At 46.6% G+C, this 16,425-nt stretch overlaps 3 protein-coding genes across 3 annotated transcripts; all 3 read left to right on the top strand.

Moving 5' to 3' along the window:
- Positions 1-642: 642 nt before the first annotated feature.
- Positions 643-3,691, top strand: LOC133972794 (uncharacterized). The gene is made up of 2 exons (XM_062410368.1): positions 643-960; positions 2,899-3,691. Exons 1-2 carry the CDS (start codon positions 758-760, stop codon positions 3,485-3,487), a joined length of 792 nt encoding a protein of 263 aa, XP_062266352.1. The 5' UTR covers positions 643-757; the 3' UTR covers positions 3,488-3,691.
- A 504-nt stretch (positions 3,692-4,195) lies between these two features.
- Positions 4,196-16,307, top strand: zmym4.1 (zinc finger MYM-type containing 4, tandem duplicate 1). Its single transcript, XM_062409387.1, has 27 exons — positions 4,196-4,444; positions 7,055-7,703; positions 7,994-8,128; positions 8,232-8,308; positions 8,428-8,568; positions 8,715-8,944; positions 9,275-9,473; positions 9,587-9,790; positions 9,907-10,057; positions 10,149-10,264; positions 10,399-10,581; positions 10,740-10,890; positions 11,021-11,193; positions 11,296-11,440; positions 11,552-11,650; positions 11,746-11,783; positions 11,927-12,077; positions 12,204-12,316; positions 12,447-12,663; positions 12,757-12,987; positions 13,097-13,206; positions 13,287-13,461; positions 13,649-13,800; positions 14,051-14,165; positions 14,263-14,511; positions 14,781-14,907; positions 15,018-16,307. The coding sequence occupies exons 1-27, from the start codon at positions 4,367-4,369 to the stop codon at positions 15,262-15,264; spliced, it is 4,656 nt and encodes a 1,551-aa protein (XP_062265371.1). The 5' UTR covers positions 4,196-4,366; the 3' UTR covers positions 15,265-16,307.
- On the top strand, positions 4,458-5,673 carry LOC133972135 (peroxynitrite isomerase THAP4-like). Its single transcript, XM_062409388.1, has one exon. The coding sequence runs from the start codon at positions 5,166-5,168 to the stop codon at positions 5,577-5,579; it is 414 nt and encodes a 137-aa protein (XP_062265372.1). The 5' UTR covers positions 4,458-5,165; the 3' UTR covers positions 5,580-5,673.
- Positions 16,308-16,425: the final 118 nt, after the last annotated feature.

Genomic DNA, 16,425 nt, shown 5'->3' with positions numbered 1-16,425 from the left:
AACTAGAGAACCAGTTAATTACCAAACATTAGAGGCTTGTCTGAATGGAACCACCACCCCCCCCCCCCCCCCCCCCCCCCCCCAGCCAGTCTGCCTCAGACTCGCCTCACTGCCTCTGCACTGAGTCCAGTTACAGTCACTGGTGCTGCCGCAGTGTTTCCGCTGCTGCCGCACACTTGTATCCTGAGGGTTTGGCTGTCAACCCTGGAGGACGTCCAGCCCATCAGTGGCAAGACGATCCGGAGAGAAGCCTGAAGGCTCGGGCTGGCTGTGGGTCAGGTGTGAGACCTGGCACAGCAACACAGGGACTCTTGGAACAGGCCAAATACACAGAGAGGTGACAGAGCAGGAAACTGGATGATCAACAAATTCAGATACCGGTTTATTTGGTCAATATGAAAATGTTATGAACTCCTACTTATGCTCACTGCCTGTAAAAAGACCTGGGGAGGTGGACAGGAGGTACTGTAGTTGATGTCCACCTGACCACCACCAGCAGACATGCATCATTCATGGACATGCATGATTAATGGTGTCCGCTGCCAACAGGTGGAGCAGAACAGTCCCTCTTCATTCGCCCCCTGCAGAGAGGCAGCTGACAGATCCAGGTCTTATGCAGGAAAGTCCGGCTCAGGAGAAACACTAGATAACAACTCAGATAACCAGGCTTCATGCTGTGGTGGACAAACCCAGTTTATCCATCAGAGCACTGCTCAGGTGAGTTCTTCCCCGGGTGTGACTCCGACTCACATCATCCATGAGTGGCCCTGCTGGACCCCGACCCCAGAAGGTCATGCAGGAGAGCAGGGTCCTGGTCCAGACCCACCTGCTCACCAGCTCCCTGCAGCCTCCACCCCGGGAGGGGGCGGGGAACACGGGCAGCAAAGCCCCCCTCAGGCTGCCCTCGCTGGTGGCTGCGGGCCGAGGGTCTCGCGGGAGGAGCAGCATGGCTCGACTCAGGTACGACTCCGTCACACCTCAGGTGAACATCCATCTGTGTTGTTCGCAGGGAGTTTCTGTTCCGATACATAAAACCTTAAACTTGTGTTAAAACGTGCAGCACAAAAATGCACAATAACAGTGTAGTTTTAAATATTTGAAGAACCAGGTGAGTTTTATTTTGCCTGAATTTTGCTGTGACATGCAGGTGAGTCACCAATTAGGATTTTGTTCCTTTCTCCATTGACTCACTCACAGCAGGTATTCAAATATTTCCCAGGATCCCAAAGACCCTACCATCGACCTGGGTGATCCAATATATAAAATATACAAAGGGCAGATCACGACATAACAGAACATTTTAAATTAGTCACAACTTGAGAAACTGCTTAGAAAGTTATTATTTTGCAGATCAGACGGACGATTTTTTTTCTCCATTCCAGATCTTTTCAGACTTTAAAGAATCTAGAAATATCAGCAAAACAATTACTTCTTTATTTTCAGGAAAATCTGGGGGCTCATTTTTGTGAATCTGATATCATGGGTTCAAAAGAGACACAAACCAAATCTATTGTGTTTGATGATGAATTACGTTAATATCACTTTTTGAAAACTTCCAGTTAACTCTGCTTTGACACCAGAGGCGACGTGACCTGATTATTTAAATTGTCATATTAGTCCTTTAGTTTATTTTGTTCTTCTATATGTATAATAAAATGTTTCACAAAGCGTTAACATCACATAACATTTTGAAGAGCTTTATTCAGATGGATTTTGTCAGTTTTTCTTTATTTGATGACAGTTAACAGCCTTAATGGTCTTTAGGATCCTTTCCTTTAATATAATCAATATAATAAAGCATCTTAATTTGAATTAGGCCAAAGTGGAAGTTTTCAAAATTAGCTTGGTACCAGACTTAAAAACACAACAGTCCAGTTTTAAATTATTTTCAACTCCAATGTGCGTTAACAAGATGGAAACTGGCGAATTCAAACCATTAAAAAACGTTGTGCGTTGAGATATTGGACGGCATCGTGTCCCGGTGGCCTCCAGTTCCCATCATGCAGCGGTGTCACCTCTAAATGTGATTAATCAGCCGTCTGTCATCTCCGCCGTCCCCGTCTCTGCTTTCATTTCAGCAAAAGTTCCTGTCAAAGTGCAGGTTGAACGCTTGACTGGAATTACACTGTAATTGTTTCCTGTCCACTGTGTCACTTCGATCACATAATGAAGGCCACTTCTGCCCCCCCACCCCGTACTGAGTGGACCAGTGTGTCATAAATCTCAGGTGTGGAACTGATCCGTCGCCTGATGCAGCACCGGAGGCTGAATTCACTCAGAGGAGGGAGAAACCTGAGTGAAGAACACGCCCCCCCCACACACACACACACACAGATACACACACACACACACACACACACACACACACACAAGTATTCGATGGCCTCCACTCAACCAAGCAGATTAGGTTTTGAATAATCATCAAATTAACGAGGAGCCATTAGATGTTTTCTCTTTTAAAGACATGAACAGAATCTAAAGAACTTCTCTGATGCTTCCAGCGTGTTGACATTATTTTGTGGTTTAAATTACGCCCCTCTACAAATACTGGGTGTCGGATTGCCCTCAGTTCTTCTCCACTGCAGAAACCCACTGACCCGAAGGTGAACTTGTACCGGCTGTAGAGATGCTGGAGCTAAATTTCCTCTGGAGGTTTCAGGTGCTGCAGTGAAGAGCAGCAATCACATGTGTCGTAACATCTCAGTTCTGCAGCATAACCATTATTCCACTGCTGTGGATACAAGGACTTATAAAAAGAAGCATTTTTTAAGTGACCTTTATAATATGACCTATCCCTGTTCGTCAAATATATTCATATATTTAACGAGTTGAGAGATTCATGTCCTTTAGATGATGGATCCTCTAGACTCGACTTTCATCAATCCTTTTTCTCCACAGCCTCAGTGAACCATCTCTTCTCAACCTGAATGAGAACATCCAGTTTGAGGGATTCTCCAACGTCCGTCGTCCCAGTGTTTTACAAAAGCGACCCCCACCTCCTCCTCCTCCTCCACCTTCCAAGTCGCCCTCCCTGCTCCCCTGCAGGACCTGGCTCCCGTCCGGCAGCTGCCAGAACCTGCAGGACAGGCAGAAGGGCCCAGGCTGCAGCAGGCCGGTGTATTTCCACTTCTCCCAGGCCATCCAGCCCAGGTCCAGACCAGCCAGACATCATTCCTACAACCCGACCCCGAGTGCAGATAACCTCCGACCTTTAGGGATGCACGACTCCTCGCCTCAGAGGGAGCCTCTCTCAGTCGTTGGGAAGCCGTATCTCCGGAGCTGCAGTCAACGCCTCGCTCCAGCTGCTGCTGCAGCTTCAGCTCCAGCTCCAGCTCGAGCTCAGCTCCACGTGTTCCTGCCCACAGAGGCGGAGGCGGAGGAGGTAGACAGTGAGTCGGTGGATGAGGGCTTCATGGATGAGCTGGACTGTAAGATGACCTCTCTGAAGCTGCAGCAGGGGGCGCTAAAGACACTTACGTACCACTGATAGATCGTCTGTTGTTTAAGTGTATGGACAAAAGTATATGGACAGTCCTGTCCTTGTACTGTGATACTGTTGTTCCTCCTCGATGCTGTCAATTAAAGTATTACTGCTGAAGGGTGAAGTAGGAGATCTTGCATCACTTGTAGACAGACATCTTTAGAAAAGATGAAATAAACATTTACACTGATGGTTCAAAGGATCCAGAGAGCAGAAGGTTTGGTTCCTAGATCCTCCATGTGCAAATCTGTCCGAGTAGAGGGATTCCAATATTCTCTGCAGGGTTAGTTACTTTATTGTGGGGACTGTGGGGGGTGAAAGATGGAGGCTGATTTATCATTAGTATATACACACACAATCTGAAAAGCAGTACTAAAGAAAAGAGTCCTGTGTCCTTTTTTGACCTCAGATCTTCGGGGCAATGCAGTTGAAGATGTTTAATCATGACACATTTAGAAGTAACGCCCGGTTGTACATCGAGCCTCTAATCGTACACAGCTGGAAAACAGCTATAAAAAACAGCAAAAGGTGCAATAAAAAAAAAAATAATAATCTAACGTCCCTAGACTTAACTTCGTGTCCATATATTTTTGTTCACAATCAATTTCAAAGGAGGCTGAAGCTCTTATCCGTGCACTTTTGGCCAGTTCACATTTCCCATCAGTGGGGGGCGGTAGAGAGCGGTCGAAGTTTGCCAACTGCCAGACAAGTGACGAGGAGAAGAAGCCGCTCACACGCTCTGCAACAGGCTCCAATGGCCGCGGATGGACGATGTGCACAAACAATAACAATCAGCGCTCTTAGTTGTGGAGTTTGTTTTTCAAACGAGCCGAGCGGGATCTGATCTTCTTGACGAACCCCGCTTGTCAGGACTCCGGAGCCAACATGGCGGCTACGGGAAGTGGCGATGGACACCAGCGTCTGGCCACCAATCAAGACCCGTCGGTCCAGGTCTCCTGCGCGGTAATTCCCTCCACGTTGTTGTCTCCATTATAACGGTTTAATACGAATAAAGACTCGGGTTCGGCTGTGGTCGAAGCCCGCGGGCGTCCCGCTGCTTGGCCCGTGTTTACCCCGGTGGCGGCTCGCTAGCCTCATCGGGCTAACGAGCAGTTGGCGTTAGCCTAGCGAACCGAGAGCTAGCTGTCTTCCTGTTCAATCTGCAGACACGAGATGAACATGGAGGACAACAACGACGCGTCCCGGGCATAGGCACTAGAATCCCGGCTTCTATCTCATCCAACACGGGCTGTTAGTTGTCGTGTTGTTAGCCAGCAGTGCAGCAACAAGCTAGCTCCATGTTGATTGGCTCATGACAGTCTTATTTACCCGCTTGTAGCTTATTTCTGACACATGCATGTCCACCGATGTGTTTACAGACAGCTCCTCTATGTGTGTGTAGTGTTTATTCCTCCTGCAGGAGTCCGTGTGTTCATCAAAATTAGCCTTCATGGTGGAATTCCTTCATTCGTACACCTGGGCCCCTTGTGTTTATAGACCTAGGTGTGTAAGCTGCTTCTTCTCGCCAGTAAAAGTCGCAAACTGGTTTTCTGGGTCAGTCCACATGTTTCACTGGGTCTGGTGCTGTTGAGCTGGAGACGTGAGTTGTGCAGCAGTTGTTTGTTGTGTTGGAGTAGAGACGTTGTGTCGTTGTGCGTCTGTTGAAAGATCCACTCCAGGAGCGATGGTTCGCTTGTGCGCGTTCCCGACTTGTGGCAACAAGATGTCGCGGTCCAGTGCGCGCAGCTTCCACCGGCTGCCGCTGCGTGACGCGGGGACGCGGAGGTTGTGGCTGGAGGCGCTGGAGATGGATGCACACACCCCGGTGGAGGCGCTGCGTACCGCCGACCACCGGGTCTGCAGTGACCATTTTGCCAGCGACGACTACAGCGAACCCAAGAGGAAGAGAAAAGCTCCACCGAAGCATGTTTTCATCAGGAGAACCGCGGTGCCGAGGGCGGGGAGACCTGCTGCACGCACAGCGGAGGTCATGCTGCTGATGGCTGAGGTGTGGACCTGGACACAGTCACATCACACACAGGAGCAAGGCAGGAGATCAGTAAACATGCTCTTTAGACAAGTAGTAGAGATGCTCTGAAAGAAAACTCGGATACTCAGGAAAAATCTATGTCTGGATTCAATAACGTGTGTTTAAATCCATTAGTTTCACCCAGTTGGTAGAAATCCAGTTGATTTGGATTATCAGCTATAATATTGTCGACTTAATACGAGGTTCGAAAGTATGAAACTCCACTTTGACCTCAGTCATTTCCTCAGTAGATTTATGACTGAGGAAATGACTCAGTTGCCCCAGGAGTTTTCATACTAGCCACTGCTGCCATGTTGCCCGCTGAGGGAAACTACTGGACCTGATTCACAAGTGTTTGTCAACACATTCATTTACACAGCAGACCACATTTATCAATGTTTGGCCCAGGTTGGAAATATCCCGGAATTCCTCTTGAAACATGTCCTTCCAGCAATGAAATGAAATGAAATGTTTCAGTCTCAATGGACGTGTGTGTCTGAGTAAAGTGAGGGATCGATGCTCCTCTGTGTTGATGTTGATCATGTTGAATCTCCTGCCTCTATCGAAGCTGTGCACGGATTCTGATTGTTGGACATGAAACTGCTCACCTTGTTTATTCTTGGTTGACTGAAACAAACATAAGCCAACACGGTCTCACTGGGCATCTGACCTTCAATCAGACTGACTCTCCATCTGCAAGTGAAGTAATGATGTCCCTTTGTGAGGAGAGCAGATGATGTTGTTACCTTACTTTGGTTTTATTATTGGTAGTAATAGGGTCATGTTATTTAATATCTTACTATTATCGTAGCTCCGTTAAGTGGTGTATCTTAAGGTTTGTGGTTTTCTTCCCAGGGATTTGTAGCCTCAGATCTTCTCTCCTGACAGAAGAACACACACTCACTCTTTTTTTCTGACCTTACTGGATTTATCAAAGAAAAACCTTAAAACGAGTCCCCTCATAGTATCACTGTTTAAATCATGAATATCTCCAGGAAGCAGATGTTTTAAACTGATTTGATTATTCTGCGGCTGGTCAACCGGGGCTCGATCAGGGGATCGACTTCTTGAAGGCGCTGAAATCTGTGCTCTGGAACCTCAATGTCCTTAAGTGCATTCACCTGGGTGTGTGGTTTTCATCACTGCCGATCGGGGCCGGAGCAGATTAAACCCTGTGTCTCCTGCAGAGTCACTTGACCCCAGAGTGAAGGCTGATCGTCTCCATTCCCATCGCACACAAAAGACAGATGTCAGTGGGTTTTCAGACCAGTGGAAAAGGGGCTTAATTCATAAGACAAAGGATAAAGTGTGCAGTTAGTAGACACAAGACTTTAAAACCTTGTTAACCTTATAAAAGCATTGTGTTGATGTGTTTTGTGTAAACATATCTTAAAGTTCCTGGTTCACAGGTAAACTTCTGAACTTATCACAACCATCCTGTAAATAAGTGGCAGTTTTTGTGTAGCTGACAAACCAGAAATGTGAAAGTACAAGATACACATCAGGAGTAATTTATTATTTTCCTTGTTGTTTCTCCAACACAGGTGAAGGAGGAGACAGCTGTTGAGTCCATGGAGGCGGTTCCAGACCCTGAGCTTGTTCATAGATCTTCTCCGAGACTTTCTGAACATGGAGAAGTGGACTACATTCTCTCTTCTGATAAAGAATGGGAAAAAGAAAGTGGGGCAGCTGTGATCCCTTCTTCTGCATCTCCTCTAAATCCGTCCACTTCCCAGTCGTCTTTCTCTACGAACCCGACCATCAGAACAGCTTCGTATCGTTGTGGAGAGTCAGGCAGCTCCTCGGAGCCTGGACCGGAAGGTGCCAAGGTGAAAACCGAGGAAGAGTTTGAGATAAATGAACAAAATGTTGTTGTAAAGGACGACGGCTTAGAGGAAGAAGCTGCAGATGTGAAAGAAGACACAGATATGGAAACAACTTCAGATTTCAAGGAGGAGGTAAAAGATGGAGACGAGGACCCAGGTGCTGCTTCTGAGCAGGAGATTGAGGCGAAGCAGGAAGATGATCCTCATGGCTGCAATCCGATGGCTGCAACAACCGAAGACCTCGACGAGATGATGGACATTGGTACAGTGGATCAGGTGGAACAGGAAGCTCAGATGAAAGAGGAGGAGCATCAGAATAGTCCGGCAGATGCAGGAAACCGTTGCTCACCTGGAACTTCATCTGAAGGTAAAGTGAGCAGGGTTTCAGTAAAAAGTTGAAGTACTTAAAATACTTCATACCAGGTCTTAAATGTTTTTGGGTGTATCTAAGATTTACAGGGTCAGACCCAATCACACCAACAGGAAAATGTGGGGAGCATTCAGGGGGTGGGTGGCGTCTTGGTAGAGCAGCAGAGGGCAGAACAGGATGCATCAGAAATAGTTTGTTTTGTACACCTGGAGTGTCGCGACCTCAAAGCTGTCATTTGTGTTCCTTGTCACTTAAAGTCCCCGTATTGTGTTATTGACTTTCATCAGTGACAATGGAGGAGGAAGCTGATGTGAAACCCACCATATCAACGCCTCCTCCAGCCAACGACCAAGACGTGAAACTGGCTTTAGACCGGATCCAGTCCAGCTCGTCTCCCTCGTCCACAACCACAACCAGTACAGGTGAAGCACTAAAGAGGTTTCTCAGGAAGATGTTCTTGCTGACATTTCAGTACAGTTTTGGATATACATATCTCGCACTCAAACAGTTCGTATGTTCCTATAGGAAGAGAGAGCTCATCGCCAAAGGCTGCGATGAACGGGATGAACGTTTTTAACCCGTCACTACCAAGAATAGACCCTGTAAGTACAAGTTAGAAGCTCTGAAGCATCACTTGTGTTTCTCTCAAATGTCTCATTTCAGTTTGTACATTTAATAGACAGATCTAAGAGCAGGTCTGTGTCTTCTTGTCTTGTTGTAGGAGACATCTCAGGCAGATCCCTCGTCTCCCTCATCGCCTCTGGTCAAAGTGAAGGACGAGCCTGTAGACGAGGAGTACGACCAGGCGCTGATATCTTCTGACTTCACGGCGAGCGTGAAGGATGAGCCGAACACTGCCAAGGTGGGTGCTGCACCGGGGATCACAGGGATTCACCAACATTTACTGTTAAACAAACATTATATCGAGGGTTGTTATGAAGGCGGCATTTGTTTCTTGAAAGTGAAAGATTAATCTCTTGACATGTTTCTCTCGTCTCACGTTGTCAGGAGGACTTGAGGATCGGTTGTGTCTTCTCAGTGAGTCCAGCTGCTGAGACGCAGACGCTTCCCATCGCCCAACCGTCGACTTCGCACATGTTGTGTTTCAACTGCAAGAAGAGCCTGATCAAGGGACAGACGGCGTTCCAGAGGAAGGGCTCCACGTCTCTGTTCTGCTCCACCGTCTGCCTCACCACATCCCTCCCCGGAACCACTAAGATCTGTTACAACTGCCAAAAGTAAACTTCTGTCACTGCCTACATATAAGAGTCTGAAATATGCAGAAACCCTGAATTAGCCGAGTCCTGCTTCTGAATCTGTTTTCAGCCATGAACTCAGGAAAGTGTCAGAAAAAGATCAGAAAATGTCCAGAGCAACTGACTCAGACGTGATCACATACAGCCCCCTGGGAAATTCAAGAAAGTGTTTGATTCAGTCGCCTGAAAGAAGTTTAAGCTGCTTTTTTCGATACTTGCATTTGCTTAGATAGTTCAGATACTGTGACGCCGAACAAGCGCCTGCACACCTGTAGGACTCGAGGCCTGACTGATCTCTTCTCACTCTCTCAGGGTGATAATTCGACCTCAGGATGTCATCCTGGCCCCGGATGCCAAAGGAGTCATGAAGGAATTCTGCGGCCAAAACTGTTTGACCTCCTTCAACTACAAGAAAAACTGCTCCAGCTTCAGGGTGCACGACTTCACCAAATCAGCACCGCCAGCAGTCGGACCAAAGTCGCGCTGCAGCATGTGCACCAGATACTGCATTGTAGGTTGAGCAGAGCAGGGCTGCAACTAGAGATAATCATGATGAGATTAATCTGTTGTTTTCCTGATTAATCGGTTGTTCTGTTGATACATTTTCCTGAATCTGCCTTTCAGAGCAAACACGAGGTGATCCTGAGCGGCGCTGTCCACAAGTTCTGCAGCGACGCCTGCTTTAACCGATTCCGCTCGGTGAGCAACCTGTCCATGGCCGGCTGTGGCCACTGTGGCTCCTTCTGCCACAGCAAGCCGCTCCTGCTGAAGATGGAGGACGGCAACAAGACTCTGTGCAACTCTGAATGTCTGGCCAAGTACAAAGAGGTGTGAGAACAACAAACAACATATTTGATAATAATACAAAAAGAAACCTTCCTGTGGAGACAGTTAGTTGTGACGATGAACCCGACTTTGTCACTTTCTCTTTTGTTTCTCCACAGAAAACCAAGGTGACTCAGCCTTGTATGATGTGTCAAACAACCCGCCTGCTGGCCGAGACGATTGACCACAAAAACGACGACGACTCTGTGAACCTCTTCTGCAGCAGCAGCTGTTTGATGGCATTCAAGGTCAAAACTGTCAGCGCCTCAGGTACTGAGCACGTTTTTCATCAGTTATTTTGTACTTCAGCTTGTGATATATCACTTTAGACCAGCTGATGAGTTTATTTCCTTTTCCACAGGTTCTCGGTTGAATTGCGATAGTTGTGAGAAGATCTCCGTACCGGCTTACCACCTCGCCATGTCCGATACGTCCATCAGGAACTTCTGCAGGCTACAGTGTGTCAAGGCTTTTCAGGTAATTCAGATTAGTCTTTGTAAAATGCAAAAGAAAAGAGAAGCAATATGTAGATTATGCACGATACAACTTGCTGTGCTCCAGAAACTTGTCTTTCTGACGCATGAATCCTCTGGTGTTTCTCTGTGTTGTAGGAGAAGTTCAAGAAGTCCCACAAACACATGACTGTTTTCACCAAGTTGCCCATTGAATCCACGCAAATCCAGCCGGTCACTTCCCCCCAGCCTCAGCAATTCTTCCCCAACGTGCCGCCGAACCTGGACTGTGCCCAGTGCGCTCGCAACATCACGTTCAAACCCGAAGTCATCCAGATCAAGGTGTTCTAAGTTTTTACAGTGCATGTATCTGTTACTGCTGTTTGATACAAGTGTCTCATTGATATAAATTAGTTGGAGAAAGACAGTTGAACAATTGAATTTTCAGCCGTGTGACAGATTCTGACGTCTCTGATTGTTGATCTCAACTCCGTTCGCAGGACAAGCTGGTTTTTCTGTGCAGCGTGGATTGTTCTCAGGACTTCCAGAGGGTCAACTACCTGACGAGGCTGTGTGAATTCTGTAAAATCGCGAAGATCACCAGAGACGCCAAAATCATAGACAACAAAGACTGCTACTTCTGCAGCGACGGTGAGGAGACAGACAGAAATGTGCTTCATCACAGCACAACACATGATTGAAAGATTCCCAGAGGACAGCACTATAACCTACACATTACTATTACTTTTGCCTGAAAGTCGCCCTCTCCCCCTCGTCCCAGGTTGTAAGCTCCTCTTCAGACATGAACTGAGTAAAAACTGGGGGAAACACTGCATCTCGTGTGTCTACTGCAACCGTGTCTCAAAGAAGCTGGTGACGGCTCAGTACGGAGGCTCCACGGAGGAGTTCTGCTCGGAGGACTGCCGCTTCAAATACACCATGCTCTTCTGTCACGTAAGCCTGATTTCTGTCCTTCAACTCACACTTACACTCAAACAACGGAGAGGATGACGATCTTGTTTGTCCCGGCCTCACGTTACCTGTCTGCTCTGTCAGGTGGCTAAGTGCGACACCTGCGGGTGCAAAGGGAAACTGAAGCAGAGTTTTCCTTTGCTGGGCGAGGTCAAACACTTCTGTGATCTGACTTGCCTGCTGAAGTTCTGCAGTCACAAGGTGGCCACACAGGGCGAGCTGCTGAAAGGTGTGTGTCACCGTCACCGTTTCATTCATTCATTTCCTAAGTTGTGGTTTCAACCCTGTCAAAGTGAATTCAGCTGACTCCCCTGTGTCTTTGTTCTTTTGTGATGTGCAGCACCAGGTGAGGCCACACCCATCATCGCCAACGTCATCTCGCTTGCAGAACCTCCAACGGGAAAACCTGACGATTCCGACAGAACTGCAGCTCAGCAAAGTAGAAAAAACTCACACTCATGTATTTTTGTGCTAAATGTCTAATTCTTCACTTTCAATCAGTTGCCGGGGCTGATTTTCACGTTGTCTTCACAGGCACATTCTCACAGACTCAATCAAAGAAAACTGGACATGTAAGTTGGCTGTTGTTATGTGGAGTTTGATTTAAATCACCAATTAACCAGAGAATAATCTTAGTTCCATTTTTGTTCCATTTATTGTTCTTAAAACTATGAAATGTGCAAATATTCATGTTTTTTGTCCCCTTCTCGTGCAGATGAGTGTCCAGACGGATGAGGTGAAACTTCCTCCTCCTCCTCCTGCTGCCCCCAAAATCCTGAAGAACAAGGCTCTTCTCTGTCGCCCCCTGGTGCAGGATAAAGGGGTTTCCTGTAAAGCGCAGACGGCTGATGTTGAATCACAGACAGGTAAAAGCTTCACCCTGAAACCTGATCACGATGTTAAAAATATGTCATACTACTCAGACTCCGCCTCCCGTGCTCATATCAACCTATGTATTCACTCTGACATTGTTTTTATTTCCCTCTCTATAGACGTTGCTTTCCCAGAAGTGTTGATCCTGCCTGTCCCAGTTCCCGTGTTTGTTCCCGTACCCATGAACATGTACAGCCAGTTTACACCCAGACCTCTGTGCCTGCCTCTACCGGTACGTACAGCTCCTCAACTCCCCCGAGCCGGTTAACTGTCCAACTTGTATAATTAGCTGATATTAGATAATAATATGATCATAGTTCTATGCTCTATAGACTCTTACTCTCCCAACCTGCCTCCCACAGCTGCCCGTGCCCATGTTCCTTCCTGTGACGATGAACAGCGCAGAACGCATCATAGAGACCATCCAGATGATCAAGGAAAAGATCCCGTCGGATCCTTTCGAGGCCGAGCTCATCCTCATGGCTGAGATGGTGGCGGAACAAGATGAGAACAGCAAACCGGAGAGACCGAAGGGGAAAGCGGTGGAGAAAAGGACGGAGAGACAAGACGCCCCTGATGGTGAGAGACATTAAAACACATAACCAGAACATGTGAAGTCTTTTCACTGGATGTTGGGACCATGATTCTTTTCCCACACAATTTATTTAACAGACCACACCAGTAACTTCAGTGATGATCTGGATACAGAAGAATTGACCAGTTTCCTCAACAACTGGGAGGACGCCTCCTCCGACGCGGGCCTCAGGTCGCCGAGTCGGGGGTTCACCCAGGATAAGCTCAACCCGATCGTAGATGTTCCTGGGGGGCGGCCCAGCGAACCGTCCCCTGAACCCCCGCCTCCGGCTCCACCTCCCATGGACGTCGAAGCTGACTTCCCTGTCGGTGAGGAGATGAGATATGTCCTAACTTCCCAGTTTTATCCCCGCCCAGCTTGAGCTTTGTCTAAAGAGTTGAATCAGAGGCTTATTTTTAATTTGCTGAAATTGCACAGAAACACTGGAGAGGATGTCCCGGTTCAGAGAGGAGGGCCCTCCAGCTCCGAGCCCCCCGCCTGCGACCACACGACGACGACCAGGTCAAAGGAAAGCCCGGGATAAAAGGGTAATTCGACTAAATTTGGTTTTCTTTAAAGCTTCTGGTGAAGATACTGGTTTTGCAACCCCCCCCTCTCCTCATTTCAGGGTCGTAAGTTGCAGCGGTCCAAGGCGGCTGCAGCGGCATCTCAGAAAGGCTCCTCCAACAAAGATCTGCCTTTGGAATTACCAAAACTGAACAGTGAGTACGGACTTGACGCCTGGAGGCGATGGATCCAGTGGAGACAAACTCAGCCCAACATAGAGAAACCGCGCTTCGGCTGTAAGTCTGAACGTCACGTGAATACAACCACCGAATCTGACAGGAAACAATAGATATAGATTCAATATGTAACAGTTCTTTATTAAAATGACTTGACCTATGTTTTCCTATCATTTAAATCCCATTTGTTGTGAAGTCGGTGCACTTTTACCTGCTTTACTTTACATTCCTCATGTCCTTGTCTCAGCTCGTACCATCGAGCTGAAGGAGGATGTCCTCCGATGCACCACGGCCGAGCTGAGCTACGGACTCTGCTGCTTCATCGCTGAGGTGAAACGACCAAACGGAGAGCAGTACTCCCCCGACAGCATCTTCTACCTCTGCCTCGGCATCCAACAGGCAAGAGAAGCACCACTCTGCTCTCACAGGCACTTATCACACACATGTATGAGAAAAACATGAACACAAAATCACGTAGCTCTGAAATGTCTCTATAGTTCTCTACATTTGTTATAACTTCCTAGGGATTTTAGTAACAACAAACAAGCTGTACCATCAACAAGGGAGTTTATAAATACAACAACATTCTAGAGTGAAATACATCACAGCCCTTCTCCTCACTCTCTGTATTGATCCTTTTTCTCTGCAGTACCTGTTTGAGAACAGTCGAGTGGAGAATATATTCATGGATCGCTTCTACAACAAGTTCTCCACTGAGTTCACGACCATGCTGAGAGCTTTCAAACCCCCGGTCACAGCCACTGGTGAGTTATCACTTGTGTCCTGCTTCTGAAGTTCTACTCTATCAATCTTTGTCTCATGAAAACGTGAACAGATTTATATCCTGTCTCTGTTCTGCAGGTTACATCCATTCCCGTGTGGAGGAGGACTATCTTTGGGACTGTAAACAGCTGGGGGCGTACTCCCCCATCGTCCTCCTCAACACCCTGCTCTTCTTCTGCTGCAAGTACTTTGGCTTCACCGCGGTGGAGCAGCACCGCCAGCTGTCCTTCGCCCACGTCATGCGCTGCACCAAAACCAACCCGGACAACACCAAAACCATTTTACTGCGCTTCTACCCGCCCATATCCATAAACGAAGCAGAGCCAGGTACCAACGTGGCTCATGTCTAAACTACAAACTAATATCTTAAATAATAACATAGATTCTTCTTAGATTATCTTCGATTGTATGTGTGTAAAAACGTACTAACTTTATTCAAAGAGATGCAACAAGCAGGGAAGAAAAGTCACTGAAGTGTTGTTTAGTCCAGAAAATACCAAATACACTGTTTATTTATGATTTTTCTGTGTTAATTTGATCTTTCACATAAATATATTAAATATGAATGTGCGTCTTTGTTACTGCGTCCTCCTCAGATCCAGAGGTTCCGTCTAAGAAGCGTAAGGAGGACGAAGCTAAAGAGGAAATCCTGGAGATGGTGGAGAACACGGAGAACCCTCTCCGCTGTCCGGTTCGACTCTACGAGTTCTACCTCTCCAAGTGGTGAGTTGTACCACTCAGAGTTTGAATATGTTGACTGTCTTTCTCTGTCGAGTTCCTTTTTAGTTTGTCTCCTTTTACCTTGTTGACACTAACAACTGTCCTCCATGTAGCTCGGAGTCGGTCAAGCAGCGCACCAACCTGTTCTACCTTCTCCCGGAGCGCTGCTGCGTGCCCAACAGCCCCCTGTGGTTCTCCTCCTCCGCTCTGGACGACACCACCATGGAGGCGATGCTCACCCGCATCCTCACCGTCAGAGAACTGCATCTCAACAAGAGCAAAGAGGGAGAGGCTGAAAAGAGCACACCCAAGGATCCACCCTTTATACCTGAAGAGGAGGGAGACATGGATTCAGAGTGATGGAGTCGGAGACAACAGAAGTGACCTTTACTTGGTGTAGCGCTTTGTGGTGGAAAATGTTGTAGATTTAACTGAAATGTTCATTAAACCACGGTCCCATAAACATAAATGGACAATACACACTACTACAAAGTGCTGAGCAGTGAAGAAAGTCATACTCAAGGAACAGGATTTGAAGCTATTCAACACATTGTGTTTGTGTAGCTGGGACTTGGAAGCTGAACGGACTCATTCAACAGGACACAGCTGAACTTTGCGTCTCATGATCAACACGTATCATAATTCTTTAAATAACTTTCCAAATTGGACAGAAGTTTTTTTCAGTAAAACATCTATTTCCTCTGAGAGAGATTGAAGGCTCCATATGAAGAGCAGTGAAATAAACATTTAGATTTCTGTTGTTGGAGACAAACCCTATGATGTTGACAAAGCTCATCTTGTGCAGGAAGCCCACGGCACAGTTTGATTACTAGTAAACCATCAGTGCAGTGATTCGTTGCATATTACACTACTTTGAGCATAGCTGTTATACCAGGATTGTTCCTGGTAACTCAGAAAATTGTGAGTGTATTTTTCCTAACGTCTGATGGTTTGGGTTTTCCAAGACGACGCGGCAAACCCCCCATAACCGTTTGTCCATATCTGTGTTCTTCGGGTAATTTTATTTTGAAAGGTTTGCTCATCTGATTGTAACTTACAGTAGGAATCAAACCGTTTTCTTTTCTCAACATCTGTAGAAGTGAACATAGTTATGAAAAAAAAATCTGATTTCGTAAAAAAGGCTGACGACTCGTATGATGCAAAATTTTATTAGTGGACTAAAAACAAAAGCGTCTTTGTTTTGAGCTCATGTTCATTGTGTTATTTCATCCAAAGCAGTCTCTTGAGTTATTCACTCTTCATAACCATCAGCCTGAAAAATGTAAAAAAGTCATGTATATCTTGGTTATATTAACCCCCCATCCTGAAGAGTATGACTACCAAGGTTCTCTTTAGTATTTTCTATTGTATGTTCTTTTCAAATAAACAACATAAAAAAATATATCAAAGTGAGATTCGTCAGTTGCTAAAATGTGTGTTTCTCTGTATTTACTGAATTGTCCATTACAGGAAAACAAAAGTCCATAATTGGAATTGCCAGTGACAATGGGTTCAAACAAA

The sequence above is a fragment of the Platichthys flesus genome, chromosome 17 (assembly GCF_949316205.1).
Source record: "Platichthys flesus chromosome 17, fPlaFle2.1, whole genome shotgun sequence".
NCBI lineage: Eukaryota > Metazoa > Chordata > Actinopteri > Pleuronectiformes > Pleuronectidae > Platichthys > Platichthys flesus.
Note: the sequence above shows the minus strand (reverse complement) of the source record. Positions and strands in the feature narration are given on the sequence as shown.

What these genes read in the sequence shown, in the direction of transcription:
- zmym4.1 (XM_062409387.1), top strand. Translation starts at nt 4,367, where the DNA reads ATGGCGGCTACGGGAAGTGGCGATGGACACCAGCGTCTGGCCACCAAT. An exon ending in AATCAAAGAAAACTGGACAT is followed by an intron (nt 11,784 to 11,926) that starts GTAAGTTGGCTG and finishes CTTCTCGTGCAG; the next exon opens with ATGAGTGTCCAGACGGATGA. An exon ending in CTCTGTGCCTGCCTCTACCG is followed by an intron (nt 12,317 to 12,446) that starts GTACGTACAGCT and finishes TGCCTCCCACAG; the next exon opens with CTGCCCGTGCCCATGTTCCT.
- LOC133972794 (XM_062410368.1), top strand. Translation starts at nt 758, where the DNA reads ATGAGTGGCCCTGCTGGACCCCGACCCCAGAAGGTCATGCAGGAGAGC. An exon ending in AGCAGCATGGCTCGACTCAG is followed by an intron (nt 961 to 2,898) that starts GTACGACTCCGT and finishes TTTTCTCCACAG; the next exon opens with CCTCAGTGAACCATCTCTTC.
- LOC133972135 (XM_062409388.1), top strand. Translation starts at nt 5,166, where the DNA reads ATGGTTCGCTTGTGCGCGTTCCCGACTTGTGGCAACAAGATGTCGCGG.